Source organism: Thamnophis sirtalis, unplaced genomic scaffold (genome assembly GCF_051295495.1).
Source record: "Thamnophis sirtalis isolate CommonGarterSnake01/CBP01778 unplaced genomic scaffold, rThaSir2_p1.2 scaffold_4, whole genome shotgun sequence".
Lineage (NCBI taxonomy): Eukaryota > Metazoa > Chordata > Lepidosauria > Squamata > Natricidae > Thamnophis > Thamnophis sirtalis.
In genome coordinates, this window is record NW_028261384.1 from 81299406 (window position 1) to 81314556 (window position 15151).

Sequence of the window (15151 nt, forward strand, 5' to 3'; positions counted from 1 at the left end):
AGATTCTTATGTAGCCTTATTACGTTCTTAAATGAGGTGATGAAGAAACCGTTTCCTTAGCTCTACTATCCTAATTTTAAGATGTGTGCCGAGTTTGGGAAACATTAACCTAGAGGAGGCTTGACCGCAATTTCAAAATCTGATTGGTATAACTGTACGCTTCCCATATAAACTATACGGCAATACTTCCGCTCCTGCTGAGCGGAAGCCGAGGTATCCCGCTCGTTCCCTTTTCCTTTCCATTCCCTTTTCCGCTTAATCGCAGGAAACTCCAGTTTCGACAACACAATCGCGAACTGCTGCCAGTCGCGTTGACGAGAAAACGTTGCCGCGACTTCCGGAAAATGTGACCGGATGCGGGACTTGGACTGAGAAGGAAATCTCGAAGACAGCTATCGTGGTCGCCAGTAGATTGTTCATTGATCAGAGCCGGGTAAGGTGAGTATCTTTGCAGGGGGTTCGGGAAAGAAGAAAAATAGACCCTGGAAGGCGAAAAGGTCGCTTATGAACGAAGCCTGCTTAATGCCCAGCTCTTTCCGTGTCTCGGGGGCTCCCAGAGGCTTTTCTGACTGAGATCCTGTGATTGAGGGTCTCTTCCTCCCCCGTTTGCCTGCCGCCAGAGTGGGATTTCGGTGGCTTAGGAGCTTCTCCTTTCCCTTCAAAGGAAAGGTTGCTCTGAAAATAGCTCTGCAAATAATAAATCTTTGGATTCTTCGCAGGATTCACAAGAGGTCCCTGCTAACAACTTAGGTGTTTTTTCGGGCGGTAGGCCACGACAGTCCTGTTAAAAAGAGTATTTAGGCATTATGGATATTTAGTCGATGAGGAGAATGTCTGTTGTCTTAGTTTAAATTTAGATTTTTCACCAGGTTTATGTTTTAGGATGTTTTTTAGGGTATTCTTGTTGATTCGGGGGAGGGCTCCTTGGACTCATTTTTTAAACTTAAAATGAATTAAAGAATAATTTTTCCATTCATGCAGAAAATGCTGGAAGCTAGGATACCATTTCAGTAGTCTTCACATAATATCATCTATAGTACCTATGTTAACTAGGTCAGTTTTAACCATGACATTGTAACATTGTCAGGTTTTTTTTCCAGCAGTTACGATTCTAGTTTTGAACAGAATATTAGAATAAGAAAATTAATTAGATATAAATCTTCTGTTTAGTTCTATTATATCTGTAAATTAACATTGATAATGTATATGTCTGTTTTCAATACTTTCTTTCAACTATCTTTTAGTTTCACTTTATGAAATAGTGTTCATCCAGACATCATTAAGATTAGTACTTCGGTGCCTTATATATCTTGTCGTGCATCTTGGATTTTATACTGTACTATGATTTTAATATAGAATTTTTAGAGATTTGCATTGAATTAGTTATCTATGTAAATGTAATATAAATTTATGATATGTTAATGCAAAATTATTTGTAATTGTCCTGTGTGTTAACTTAATTTTTATAATTAAAATTGGATTAAAATTAAAAAAATATGTTTTTCCTGCTACAATCTCTAGTATGACAACCAAATGCAATAAATTTTAATTCTCAGTTTTTCTTACAAGAAGATAATCTTGTTCGTGGATATGTTGGGGAATGGGTAAGGTACAATTACATTTGTCCTTAATTTAGATTTGATATGAACTAAGAGTTTTGACTATTCAGTTTTAAATGCAATATCTCAATGAATATTTTACTTTATCAGTGTAATTGCAAATAACGTAAAAAAATTCTCTAAGAATGTTCACTTTTTTTGGTAGAATTTCAAAATGACTAAAAAAAGAAAACATCAAGAAGATTTTCATAAACTGAAATTAAAAGTTGGGAAAAAGAAGCCTCGACTGGAAAATGCAACTGACACAAATTTCAGAACAAAGACTATACATCTTCCTGAGCAGCTGAGACAGGGTAGTATACTTCCAACCAATAATAGAAAGCTTAATATAAAGGTAAATACAAAAGTTTGAATACTCTGCCTGATTTTTGTAATTAGTTTCAGACCAATTTTAATAGAAATCAACTTTTGTAAAAGTAAGCATTTCACCAGATATGGAACAGAGCATTTTTCCATATATAGACCAGATTTTTATGTAATCTAATAAGTATTTCATTTACATATATAGTCCAGATCTTCGTATAATTTAATAAGTATTCTATGCTTTTTTCATTTAAATTGAACAACAATGCTATAGTTAGAATGACTTTGGGTAATTTATTGTCTGTTATAAATTACAGCTTTCTCTGCTTTATGTCAGTTATATCCTGCGTATCACGCTCCTCTCTATTATTATAATTTTCAATCAATTTATCTCTACCATTTTTAAAAAAAATATACTTTTAAGAAGCAGTTGCAAAGTAAAATGCTTAAAATATAATATATATCTAAATTCTAAAACATTTTACAATGGAAAGCGTATTAACAGAAATGTTTTGTGTTATATTTTAGGATCTGCTTTCACAGATGAATCACTATAGTGCAGGTGTTAAGCAAAGTGCACTTTTTGGACTCAAGGACCTTCTGTCTCAGTATCCATTCGTAATTGATGCTCATCTTTCAAATATACTGAGTGAGTTAGCAGCTGTATTTACAGACAAGGACTCTAGTGTGCGAAAAGCAGCAGTCTGCCTTCTTCAATTCCTGGCTCCCAAAATACGAGCTGAGCATATCTCTCCATTCTTCCCTTTAATGAGTGCTCATCTTTCTAGCGCCATGACTCACATCAGTGAAGAAATTCAGGAAGATTCTCTGAAGGTATTGGATATTTTTTTGAAGGAATACCCTACTCTCCTTAGGGATCGCAGTACTGTATTACTGAATAACTTTGTGGAACTTATTTCTCATCAACAAATGTCAACACAGCAGAAAAGTAGAGATAAAATTAGTTGGATAATTTCTGTTAATCCTAGCTGCAGAATGATGTCGCAACAATGGAGGCTGAATGTTCTAGTTAGACTCCAAAAATTCCTCCAGATCTTGGTAGAAGATTCTAGTGTACTAGAAATTGACAGTGAGGGGCAGAAAGAACGAACACATAGTATAGGAATACAGAAGTCCTTATGTGTCAATTGGCAAGAACATGCCGCCGGCGAACAGCATATCCAGTTGTATGAAAATGTATATCCTAAAATCAATTCATTGTTTACACTAAGGTAAGAAATTCGTATGCTTGCAACTAGTTTAAAATGCTACACTTAGTAGTTATTGTTTACCAAACAATTCAATAAAATTGTTGTAATTTATTATTCTTTTAAAATTTAATTATGTATTCTTTGTTGAAAGCTTAGAACACTTCAGTGGGAATTTGCTTTTTAAATATATTACAATGTATTTTTTCTCTGATTCTAGTGAGCAGGTGATTCCCAGAATCCAGCATGGGTATAGATTATACCAAACAAATCATATTGTTTTTGATAACGTGGCTAAATTAGTGGTCGAAGAAAGGGCTGTGGATATAGTATAGTTAGATTTTAATATTTTATAAAGTAGTCTACATTCTTCTTCTTGGTAAAATAGAACAGTGTGTGGGAGAGACATTACACTATCCAATAAACCTGCAGTGTGCTGATCAATTACTTTCCCATATGGTCCTCAGTAGACCACCTATGGGTAGAGGGATGCATATAGTAGAGTTTCTCAAGGTTCTTTTTAGGCCAACTGATCTTCAATATTTTTGTAAATGACCTGGACGAGAGGATTGAATCAAATTTGCAAAGCTGAAAGGGGTGGGGGGGTGGGGGTGGCATTGCTTACACTTTAGGAAAAATATCTTGCAAGATTTGAGCCTTCAACAGAGGGATATATATCAAGATCAAGAGAAGTGATACAACTGCTCTATATTGCCTTGGTGAAGCCACATTTGGAATACTGCTTCCAGTCTAGCCACCACAATAGAAAGAAGATGCTGAGGCCTCTAGAAACAATGCAGAGAAGAGAACAGAGATGAAAAGGGATCTGAAGGCCAAATCCTGTTAAGAACAGTTAAGGAAACTAGGTATGTTTAGCCTAATGAGCAGAAGCTTAGGGGACACATGATATCAGTCATCCACTACTTGAATGGCTGTGGTAGGAAAAGAGCATTGATTTACTCTCCATAGAACCTGAGGTAGAAACAATAGATTGAACCTCATCAGAGGGAGATCCAATCTTAAAGTAGAAATTTCCAGACAGAGAGAGGAATTAAATTAATCAGTGGAACAGCTTATTTCCTGAAGTTTTGGTTTCTCATCATTGGGGGCTTTCAAGAAAACATTGGACAACAATTTTTCTGAAACCACATCAGGACTTCTGCCTCGGGCAGCAGATTGGACTAGAAGACCTCCAAAGTCCATTCCCACCCTATGATTTTGTGAAACTGTATACGATACTTGTTAGTGACTGTATTAAAGGCCGTTTTATTCTATCCTTGAAGGAAAAACACATGGCCAATGGATAAACATGGGGATGATTCTGTTATGTTTTGGAATAGATGACAATTTGTGGCACAGGAAAAAATTGTGCTACAAGAAAAAAATGGATTCAATTAAATATTAACATATTCTAGATCTAATACTCCATAATCAGTTAAAAAAATGAAGCTAAAAGCTAAAAATTAATTACATTTCAATAGGACAAAAATGTAATTACAGAAGGATAGACTCAAGATCTCGTGAAGTTCTAGTACCACTTTACAAAGCTTTAGAAAGACCACACTTGGAATATTGCATCCAATCCCGGTCATCATAATATAAAAAGATGTCGAGACTCTGAAAAGACTGCAGAGAAGAGCAACAAAAATGATTAGGGAACTGGAGGCTAAAACATACAAAGAATGGTTACAGGGATTACATATGTCTAGTTCAGGGATTGGCAACCTTAAATACTCAAAGAGCCACAAAGCTCCTAATTGGAAGCCCCCCATTCAATTCTAAAGCCGACCTGAAGTCCAGTTCTCCCACCATAGAGTCTCCTCTTAGCGAAGTGTCCATTTTCCTCTACCTGTCCTAACTGAAAGCCCTATCAATTGTGGAGCTGACCAGTGACGGAGCCACAGCTGAAGGATGAAAGAGCCACATGTGGCTCCAGAGCTGCAGGTTGCCGACCACTGGTCTAGTTTAATGAAAAGGGGGTTTAATAATTAGGGGAGACATAGCACTGTTCCAATATTTGAGGTGCTCCTACAAAGGCAAGCTCCCCCCCCCCCCCATTGTTTTCCAAAGCACCAAAGGTAAGACGAGAAACAAGGGTGAAAACTAACCAAGGATATAAGTATCCTAGAATTAAGGAGAAATTTCCTAATGGTGAGAGCAATCAACCAATGTAACAACTTGACTTTGCTGTGGATGCTCCATTACTGGAGGCTTTCAAAAAGAGACACAACATTTATTTATCTGAAATGATATGAGGTCTCCTGCTTGAGCAGGAAGTTGGACTGGAGGATCTTACAGAAAATGAAGATTTTGAATGACCCAGAGAGCTCCCAGACTTGGCTATTTTAGAAAATCTGTGGTGATAAGTAAGGCATATAGAACGTTTTAATGTTCCTACTCCTTGCAAAATAGTTTACAAAGAAGACAATAATGTGACAATATTCCCAAAGTAAGAATAGAAAAATGTTGAATATTATATCTGCCAAAAAATATTTGCTGATTGAAAAAGTCCCCAATTTTCTTATTTTGAATCTAATGTATAAACAAATGTACATAAACAGTAAATATGCTCCAATGTAGCAGAAAGATGTCATGTTGCCTAGGGAACCTGAAATTATGTAAATAATACATATATTATTTCAGAAGTAATATTTACAGTTATTTTTATTTATTAAATTTATATGCTGCCCATTTTCCCTACAAGGTGACTCTGGACTGCTTTTGTAAATTGGACTATTTACTAATTAGTTCTGAAATATTTAGTGTGCTGATGCATTTTATATGTACATGTTAAGTCTTATTCTGGTAAATATGCTTAGGAATGTACCCTCAAATACATTTGATAACATTTGGTTCTGAGTAAATAAATAAATGAAAAAGTGAACTCTTTGTTTTTTAGGTCTTTAAACATGACAAGTAGTGATGAAAAAGGCCTGGCATCTATGAACAATTTAAAAGGTTTCATTCAAGTAATAATACCATTACTACTTGATTGTTGGATTGAGGCCTCTCCTAAACAACTTTCAACTCCAGTTCTTGGAAATATTCTGGAATCTGGATCTCAGCAAATTATGGAGGCAGTACTTGGTATCATTCATTTACTCTGGAAGCTTGCAAAACAAAACAAAGATCCATATGAAATGGTAAAAAGCTAAATTGCTGAAATTGTATGAATATTGGAAGTGCATTGTCTGCTATATAAATATGAAAAAATATGCTAATTTTAATAGAGTTTCTTTGTTTAGATAGCAAATGAAATTCATGTAGTCAGAATGTATAATATGAATTTAAGAGAAAGATTATTTCTTTTTTTAAATATTGAATGAAAGCTAAAATTTTCTTTCCTGAAAAGTAGAAAAGGCTACATAGCCTATGTGGATTGTACAATGTAATATTCATTTTAAATATTTCAGTTATACATACTTCTTATTTTCCTTATACTGCTTGCCTTGTACTCAACAGAAAACAATTTTAACAATTATTAGTCTGAGGATTCTTTCAAAATATAAGTGGTATTTTTTGAACAAATACAGCTTCTAATTGAAACAGCTTTTTTTTTATAACAGTTTCTTATAGATTGTCTGAAAATTTGATACTAAGCTGACCAGCAAGTGTTTTTCTTCCTCAAAATAGGCAGATTTTATATGGGGAGCAGGATTAGGTTTTCAAACTTCAAACTGAAAATTTATGGGCTGAACCTAAGAAAAATCAATTATTTAGAATTACAAACGCTACGGTGGTAGGTTCCAGATCCTGTCCCAACTGGTATGGTTGGAATGAGCCTGGCGGCATCCATATGGATGTATGCATGCATGCGTCTTGGCACCTCTGCGATGCTCCAACTGCTTAGTGGACTGTTGCGCAGGTGCTGTATGCGCCGTGCTTGTGCGCAGAAGCGCTGAAGACTTAAAACACTGGTAAGGAGCTCAGGCGGGCTGGTGGGCCCTCCGGAGCACCGTACCGGAACGGTATCCAGTGCTCAGGGCAGGCTCCAGTATGCCTGTACCGGGGTGTACTACCTGCAACTCACCACTGAAATACTATTACCTAAAGTTATGAATGTCTTATTGCATGTTTACAGGTGTGATCATAAAACAAACTAAATGAGCATTATAGTCAGACAAGTACCTGGGACATTTCAGAATTCAAAGTCCAAGAGATATGGGTGCTAGGGGAGCAAGAGTTGGGTTATATGCATGCTGCATGTTTAGAAATAATGTTGTAACAAGGCCCAAGTCCAAGAATTATTAATTCTCCAAAGAAATCTCCATTTTCAAAAATTATTACTTCTAGGTAAATAGCATATTTTGCCTAATGTTCTCAGGGGCAGACAAAAGAGAAGCTTTAGATTGAATTTCAGCATAGCTTTCTGTGGTCTCACTGTGTAGTCCAAGTACAATACCTTACAACAAATGGTAAGCACTTTGCAGGATCCAATCTGGATCGGTCACTTGGACCAAAGGTTTAGTCTTTGAGCTTTCAGACTCACACTCAAGGAACTTCTCTCTCATCACACCTTCTGAGGATGGGCTTCAGCATGAGTCCAAAAGTTCGGAAGAGTAAACCTATGGGCCAAATGACTGACCCAAATTGGATCTTGCAGTATTATTCTGGGACTTGTACATTTGCTTTCATTCGTGTAAGGGTTTTTCTTTTGTAAAGTGTTTCTTTTATGCTTTATAATGTTTGGCAGAATTTAAAATGCCATTTTTTTCCAATTAGTTAAAAGAAAATAATAAGCATTTATTTATTTATCTTATACCAAGAAAACTGTTTTAACTTGTTGGATTAGTTTATGAAAATGTTCTACTTTTCATCAGTTTATGAAAATGTTCTGCTTATCCCTTGATATCTAGTATTTCTTTCAACAGGAAATATGGCTTCGAGCAAATTACCTGATCGATTTCAAACACCATTTTATGTGTTATTTCCCTTACTCTTTCCAAGAAACAATCAAACAGAGAAAAAAAGATCATTTGAAAAGGTATGAATAAGACTGTTATGAGAGTGAGATACGTTGTAGGTTCTAAGAGTCCATAATCATAGGGGACCGTGTTTAAAACATAATGGTGGGAACGGCTGTGGAGATGACTTGATGCTCAAAAAGTTGATTTTTGCATCATACACCTCTTAACCTGTCTCTTATCTTCATCACTTGTTCTTATAGTAAGAAATACATTCTGGATGTGCATAGACTATAGACACTCTGGAGATTAATGCATGATCTTTGTAAGTTCACTCCCAATGAGTAGATCTAAGCAGGTTGCTCCTTTTTTACTTTGGGCGTTGTGGTACTGTATATTCCTAACTCTATATGAAAATGCTTAGGAGATCCTCTAGAGAAAAGAATTGATGTTGCACCAAAATGCAGATTACTATTTGCAGTAGTCTTGACCTTCACCACAAATACTGGATGGTCCCAGATGTCTGGTCAAGAGTTTTTGAAAACTACTCTGCTCAATAAGATGTATAAAATGTCCAGACCTGGGGCAAGAAGTAAACTGCAGACCCTCTTGTCATAGAAAATTAATTGTTACAGTTACAATTATCTCCCCGCCCCTCATATTTTAGGCATTTGAATGCTAGCTGGGTGGACTGCTCTATCAATTTCAGGTTACCCACCAGACGTTAACAAAGAGCTTCTTTAGAAATGCCTCAGTCCAAGGACATGAAATGTAATTATCTGGGATGAATAGCCAGCATAGATTCCATTTAATAGGAAAGGCCGTAGTGCCATTAATTAGACTGACTATTGTTCCTCCTGAAATCGCTGCATTCTAAAGATACTGTTGGTAATGAGTGTCCAGGAATCTAGGACAATTACATAGCTCGCTCTTAAAATATTTTAAATTTTGTAGAGAAGTTACAATTCAGAGTTGTTATGGTAGCAGTCATTTATCTTTGGTTCTGAATGTGTAACCTTTTGTGTAGGAATTATTTGTGAGGTTTGTATCTAAAAATCAAAATTAGGAGTATGATGGTAAATGAGGGTGACTATATATATCTAATTGAAGCAATCTCACTCATTTTTACATATTAAATGAAAATATCCCTGTAGACTATGAAAATCTGATTTAGTAATGACAGCATATATTATTCCTTTTCAACAAAAATAATATTCTTGTTTGTGCAAACTAAAGTATTAATTTTGCCATAAGTGTATATACTGAAGAAAAGTATTGCATCTTAGGAAGGGAAAATGTATATATGCTTTAATGAAGGGTACTGCCTTAAACAATAATCTTTAAGACAATAATCTTTTAAGAGATAAAATCATTCTTTATATTTGTGCTTAGAGTAATTAGTTATGCTTACAAGATAAAATATTTTTTTTACTTTCTGGAGATCAGCTGCAGTAATGCTGAATTCTATGGTCTCTTGAACTGAACAACTTGGGAAGCACACCATCTTTGTCTTTATTCAGGAGAATACTGTAACCTGTTTGAAAATGGATTGCAATCAGCTTTTCATTGTGATTAGAAATAAATTAATCAGGTGAACCCTGAAAAGACACCAAGAATTATTTTTAATCAAAGCATTTCTGTCCTTCGGGAACCAATTTTCCTTTCTCTTTTTACTTATATTGATGCTGACCTCCACTCATTAGCAACCTAAACTAAACAATCATCATTCTTAATGGGAATTAGAATTGATAAATTTACTAATCAGTGTTTTAAAAAATCAATGCCAAATATTTATGCTGCAAATAGTTAGTCTGTCTAGACTCTGAAAACAATTTAGGCCTGGAAGATGTATAGCTAGTCCTAAATTATAATCGCTGTTCGAAAAATACACCTGTGTGTCTAGTTCAGCCCAGCTGACATAATTTGCAGTTTCTAGGACTTCATTTTTAGGGACAATTGATGGGAAACGCTTAATGAGCGTTTCTTTTTATCTTTCATATACAACTTGTATGTTAATATTAGTCTGAGAAAATTGGAAAATAGCTTTTTTTTAATATATATGACTTCAGACAAGGTTGTTTCTGAAGTGGGGACCTTAATTTCCATAAAAGTTCTGTGCATTTATCTTCAGATTCAATAGACTTAACTGGATCTTTGGTTAATTGCAAAGGGTAAAACTACATTCTGCCAACTGTGAAAAGTCTTAGTATATTTTTGCTACAGATATCATTTGTTCCCAAATCATAGTTTTATGGATTAGAAATTTATTATGTTAGTCAAGATTTTTTTTTCTGGCTGGGCCTTTCTTGATGATTATTCAAATTATCTCTAGGGTCTTTTCATTTATTGAAACTGAGGAAGGTTTTTTCATTCATAGTTTTAATAAAGGCATTTGTTCCTTTGCTGAAGTGGTCTAGAGCAGAGAACCACTGATGCGCTTTTTCCATGCCAAAAAACATTTTTACTGTAGGTCTAATGAAAAAACGAATCATAAAGAAAACTGTAGAAGTTGCACTTTATTTCATTTGTATTTAAAAATTACATCTATTGTGTGTGTGTTTCTTTTAGCAACAAATACCATAGGACATCTTCAAACAATATTGATCACCTTTTGCTGAATTTAACTTTATGTGAAATCATGGTCTCACTAGCAAATACTTCAACACTGCCTACGGATGCCCATTGGCTGGACTTGATTAGAAAGTTTGTGATAGAAACTCTTCAGGATGGTTGTAAATTAATCAGTAAGCAGCTGAACAAATTACTCAGAGTGACTTGGAGACTTTTAGAAATCCAGCTAAACAAAGGTAAGATGATATGAATATATGCTGCACTGCAGTCGCCCAAACTTTGGTGCTGTGTTATATGCTTGAGAAATTTCACTAGCTTATTTATTCTGGAAACCCAAGAGGCATTTCTAGAACATAGATAGCTACAAGATTGAGCAAATCTCCTGTTTCAAATACTTGTGGGTGATCCTTTACTTTTCTGGGAGTAGGAAAGCCCAAAGAGACTGTTGTTGAAAATCCACAAATGAGATCATTTGTCATCCTTAAATATATTAAGGGAAGACGTTGTCGCTACATACCGTCTGCTCAAATTATTGAACTCAAGCCAATAACACAACTTCTTTATAATGCCCAGCTAAACCCTTTTCCAATTTTGCACCATTAGAATTTAAACATTCCAAGTTTTTAAAATTAACTCTTCAAATCTCTAATTGTGTGTCTAATGCTGCCTTCTGTCTACAGACAAGTTTCATGGAATTTTAGGGTGGAATGGATGGCTATATTCAGTTATTGTCTAAGAGTCCCCCCACCCCTTTATGAGTAATGATTTTCAGTATGTGTGGAAGCAGGCAGTGGCAACTGAAATCTCTTTGGACTTCTCTGAGATCTTCTACTCAGTATTGGTTATGATCATGCCAAAACCTTTATTAAATAATGTTTGAATGAATGTTTGAATGTTTATTATACTTGTATGCCGCCCTATTACATACGGACTCAGGGCGGCTAACAAACAAGTGGGGAAGGGGGAGATACAAAAAACGAACAAGACAAAAAAACAAGATACAAGATACAGATTAAAAACTTCACAACAATCGCAACCATTCAAGTGGGGCTGGGAACTCATCAGCCACAGGCCTGCCGGAACGGCTTTGCGGAAAGTCTGAAGGGTGGTGAGGATCCGAATCTCCACAGGGAGATCGTTCCAGAGGGCCGGAGCAGCCACAGAGAAGGCCCTCCCCTGGGGGGTCAACAGTCGACATTGGCTAGCTGATGGTATCCGGAGGAGGCCTAATCTGTGGGATCTAATTGGTCGTAGGGAGGTAATTGGCAGGAGGCGGTCTCTCAAGTACCCAGGTCCGATACCATGTAGGGCTTTAAAAGTGACGACTAGCACCTTGAAGCGCGTCCGGAGACCAACAGGTAGCCAGTGCAGCTCGCGGAGGATAGGTGTAATGTGGGTGTACCGAGGTGCACCCACAATTGCTCGCGCGGCTGCATTCTGTACAAGCTGCAGTCTCCGAATGCTCTTCAAGGGCTGCCCCATGTAGAGCGCGTTACAGTAGTCCAGTCTTGAGGTCACAAGGGCGTGAGTGACTGTTCTGAGAGCCTCCTGGTTCAAGTAGGATGCAATTGGTGCAGCAGGGGAACCTGGGCAAATGTCCACCTGGTCACAGCTGACAAATGGTGTTCTAAAGTCAGCTGTGGGTCCAGGAGGACTCCCAAATTGCGAACCCTGTCTGAGGGGCGTAAAATTTGACCCCCCAGCCTGAGAGATGGAGTACAAAACCAATCTTTGGGAGGGAAAAACACAAGCCACTCGGTCTTGTCGGGATTGAGTGCAAGCTTGTTCACACCCATCCAGACCCTGACAGCCTCCAGGCACTGACACATCACTTCAACCGCTTCACTGAGTTGGCACGGGGCGGACAAATACAGCTGTGTATTGTCCGCGTATTGATGGTACTTTATCCCGTGCCGCCGAATGATCTCACCCAGCGGCTTCATGTAGATGTTAAACAGGAGAGGGGACAGGACCGAACTCTGCGGCACCCCATACTTAAGGGGCCTAGGGCTCGACCTCTGCCCACCCACCAACACTGACTGCGACCTACGTCAGAGAGGTAGGAGGAGAACCACCGAAGAACGGTGCCTCCCACTCCCACCTCACATAACCGCCGCAGAAGGATACCATGGTCGATGGTATCGAAGGCCGCTGAGAGGTCAAGGAGTACTAGGATGGAGGCATGGCCTCCAGAGATCATCAATCAGTGTGACCAAAGCAGTTTCCGTGCAGTAGCCAGGTCTGAATCTGGACTGAAAGGAGTCCAGATAATCGGTTTCATCCAAGGACCGCCGGAGTTGAGAGGCCACCACTTTCTCAACAACCTTCCCAACAAAGAGGAGGTTGGAGACTGGACGATAGTTACTTAAAATGGCTGGATCCAGAGACGGCTTCTTCAGGAGGGGTCTCACCACTGCCGCCTTTAAAAGGGGTGGGAAGGCTCCCTCCCGAAGAGAGGTGGCCACTATCGTCTGGATTCAGCCCCGTGTCACCTCCCTGCTGTTCACGACCAGCCAGGAGGGGCTCGGGTCCAGTACACAAGTGGAGGTACTCACCGCTCCCATGGCCTTGTCCACTTCCTCAGGCGTAACAAGTTGAAAATCAATCCATAAATTCTACTCAAGACCCTCCCCCGGTACCTCGGCTGGCTCTGAGCAATTGGAGTCCAGGTCTGTCCGAATCTGAGCGACTTTATCTGCTAGAAACTGAACAAACTCCTCAGCCCTACCTTGCAAGGGATCACCCGCATCCCTCCCTCTCAAGAGGGAGCGTGTTATTCTAAACAAGGCGGCTGGGCGCGATTCAGCAGACGCAATCAGAGCGGCAAAATGTATACTTTTTGACGCCCGTATTGCCACGAGATAGGCTCTGATATAGGCTCTCATCAGTGCTCGGTCTGACTTAGACTTACTGGCCCTCCAGTGGCGCTCTAGGCATCTTTTTGGGCGTTTCATCTCCCGGAGTTCCTCGGTGAACCAAGGACCTCTCCTGGATCCGCTGCCTCGGAGAGGCTGTAAAGGCGCAATCCGGTTTAGAGCCTCCACCGCCGCTGAGTTCCAAGCAGCAACGAGGGTCTCCACCGGACTGTGGATGAGAGTATCAGGTATAACACCAAGCGCCGTCTGAAAACCCAGAACCACCTAATCGGTTCCTCCTCCCTGCAGTGAGGGATTGGCCTCCGAAAGTCAAGCCTCAGTAGGAAGTGGTCCGACCATGACAGGGGCATGATCTCAGTACCCCTCAAACCAAGATCATGACTCCATTGCTCCGAGAGGAATACGAGGTTGAGGGTGTGACCCGCTGAGTGAGTCGGCCCTGAATTACTTGGGTCAAGTCCATGGCTGTCATGGAAGCCATGAACTCCTGCGCTCCATCAGAGTACCCGCCGAGCGAAGGCAAATTGAAGTCCCCCAGCACCATAAGCTTGGGGAACTCAACTGCCAGCTTGGCTACTGACTCGAGGAGCGAGGGGAGCCCACATGCCCAATGTGTAGCATGCATGGAGCACCAAATGGTTCCAGTTAGGATCCCAAACTTTATTGCTAGAAAATCCAGCAATTACCCTGTCCTCCTTGTGCATGCCTAACTAAACTTGAGGTATTTAAACAAAAAAGGGCTTTTACTCTGGTATGATGTCCTTCCCCTCAGTTTTCTTTGAAGGTCAATGCAGGAAGATTCTTTCCAGAGAGACAATACCTTGTAACTGGGGACACAAAAATAACAGTGTATGCTTTCCCTGTGCCTGTATTGCAGAGATATTCATATTAGTCTCATCTTACTACTACTATATAAATAGCAAGGCTGCAAAGGACAGTTTTACACCATCCAGTTGCTTTCAGATATCAAACGTGCTACGTAGAATGTTGCCGGATTTTGTACAGCAAGCAACACTCAAAATTAGTTGGATGAGGGTCTGTGTTATAAATTAGACTTAGTGAATACTTAGTTCATATTGTACTTTGTTACATGATACAGTCTTCCACATATTAAACTTCTGTATTTTTCAGAGTATGACACACCCCTTTCCCTCAAAAAAGAGGCTGAAAATCTAGGTGTGTCATTTTTTGCCTCCTGAAACCCCGCCCCTTCACCAAAATGGCCATACATAGCCTTAAGGAGGCTTCCAGAGTGCTCCTGGGGCTGGGGAGGGCAGAAATGAGTAAAAAATTGACTATTTTTTGCTCAGTTTTGCCCCTCCAGTCCCCAAAAGCACTCTATAAGCTGCCTAAAGGCTATTCATGCCCCTTAAAAAAAACAGGTCTGTTTTCACAAAAATGGGCCATTTTTGCCTCTTTAAAATCTTGGTGCGTCTTATTCTCTGGTGCGTCTTATACTCCAAAAAATATGGTATGTACATCTAATGTTTCTAGTCTTTCTTTCAGATGTTTAGATTTTTGCTTCTTATATATACATTTAGGTTTCATTTTATATATTGTTATATCACCTAGGTCTCTTTCTGGCTTAGTGCACTGGCAGAAGTGTTGGTGGTGGCGGGGGGGGGAGAGCAGATGTTTCGCATGTGTGTGCCATTTTCACAGGTAGAACT

At 38.9% G+C, this 15151-nt stretch overlaps 1 protein-coding gene across 2 annotated transcripts in view; it reads left to right on the forward strand.

The window, feature by feature from the left end:
• The first annotated feature begins 300 nt into the window (after window positions 1–300).
• The window catches only part of TEX10 (testis expressed 10), a 48798-nt gene continuing 33947 nt past the window's right edge, over window positions 301–15151 (forward strand). Inside the window, exons 1-6 of one of the 2 annotated variants that reach the window (XM_014052418.2) lie at window positions 301–438; window positions 1765–1953; window positions 2451–3154; window positions 6030–6273; window positions 8002–8114; window positions 10603–10841. In XM_014052418.2, coding sequence (XP_013907893.2) covers window positions 1774–1953; window positions 2451–3154; window positions 6030–6273; window positions 8002–8114; window positions 10603–10841 — 1480 coding nt within the window. In that variant the 5' untranslated portion in view covers window positions 301–438; window positions 1765–1773. The remainder of the gene's footprint in view (window positions 439–1764; window positions 1954–2450; window positions 3155–6029; window positions 6274–8001; window positions 8115–10602; window positions 10842–15151) is intronic. The other variant, XM_014052417.2, reaches the window with a different exon arrangement.